Raw genomic sequence first — 745 nt, 5'->3', positions numbered from 1 at the left:
AAAATTTACATTAAAATAAAAATAAAACTGAATACTTCCATGTAAGCCTCTGTAATCGTTTGATGTGCTAAACGTAAGACTATTCTAGTAAATTTTGAGTAAACACTATTCTAGTACATACCTGGTAGTAAACACCATCCCATGTGCATCCGCATTGAGACGGCTGAACACACGTGTTACCGTTAAGCAGTGTACCCTCTGGACATTCACAAGCTTCAATACATGCATTTGGACAATCATCCACGCCTTCCATCGATGCACATGTAGCCGGACAAGCACTTGCACAAAGATTGTACACTTTGTTGCCATCGCACGTGATTGCTGAAGAAAACCAATTGCAATCGTATTATGTCAATCAATTCACGTACTATTCACTTTTCAACTTAACGGTAAATGTGGAATTGTAATACTTACAACAACGTGGCGATTCTTTTCTCCAATCGCCGGGTTCTCCACCGCGTTCTCGGCATGTTTGAGCATATTCAGCTAGCGTCTCACACAGCAGATCGTCGTCTGGCAACGTGACAGCACATCCATCGTAATAGTCTGCCGGATCAACGAACGAATGACATGAAGCAAGAGCTCCATCTTGGGAGATCAGAGCATAACACAAATCCCTGGCTTCCTCTAAAGTTTCCGTGCCTTCTTGGCACGGTTCTACCTCGACGACATCTTCACACTCATCCGACTCGAATTTCCAGCTGTTTCCAAACTCCGCAGCACTTCTTGCCTAAGAGAAACATAA

The 745-nt window shown here is 43.1% G+C and overlaps 1 protein-coding gene across 1 annotated transcript; it reads right to left on the bottom strand.

Moving 5' to 3' along the window:
* Positions 1-121: 121 nt before the first annotated feature.
* On the bottom strand, positions 122-588 carry LOC117125453 (alpha-tectorin-like; the record flags this gene model as incomplete). The annotated part of the gene is made up of 2 exons (XM_033271953.1): positions 122-321; positions 415-588. Coding segments are annotated over 2 exons (374 nt in total), but the record flags the coding sequence as incomplete, so codon positions are not given.
* Positions 589-745: the final 157 nt, after the last annotated feature.

This window comes from Anneissia japonica, unplaced genomic scaffold (assembly GCF_011630105.1).
Source record: "Anneissia japonica isolate Jap-2015-1 unplaced genomic scaffold, ASM1163010v1 scaffold137973_len745_cov140, whole genome shotgun sequence".
Taxonomy (NCBI): domain Eukaryota; kingdom Metazoa; phylum Echinodermata; class Crinoidea; order Comatulida; family Comatulidae; genus Anneissia; species Anneissia japonica.
The sequence above is the reverse complement of the archived record's forward strand: the minus strand, read 5'-3'. Positions and strand labels throughout refer to the sequence as shown.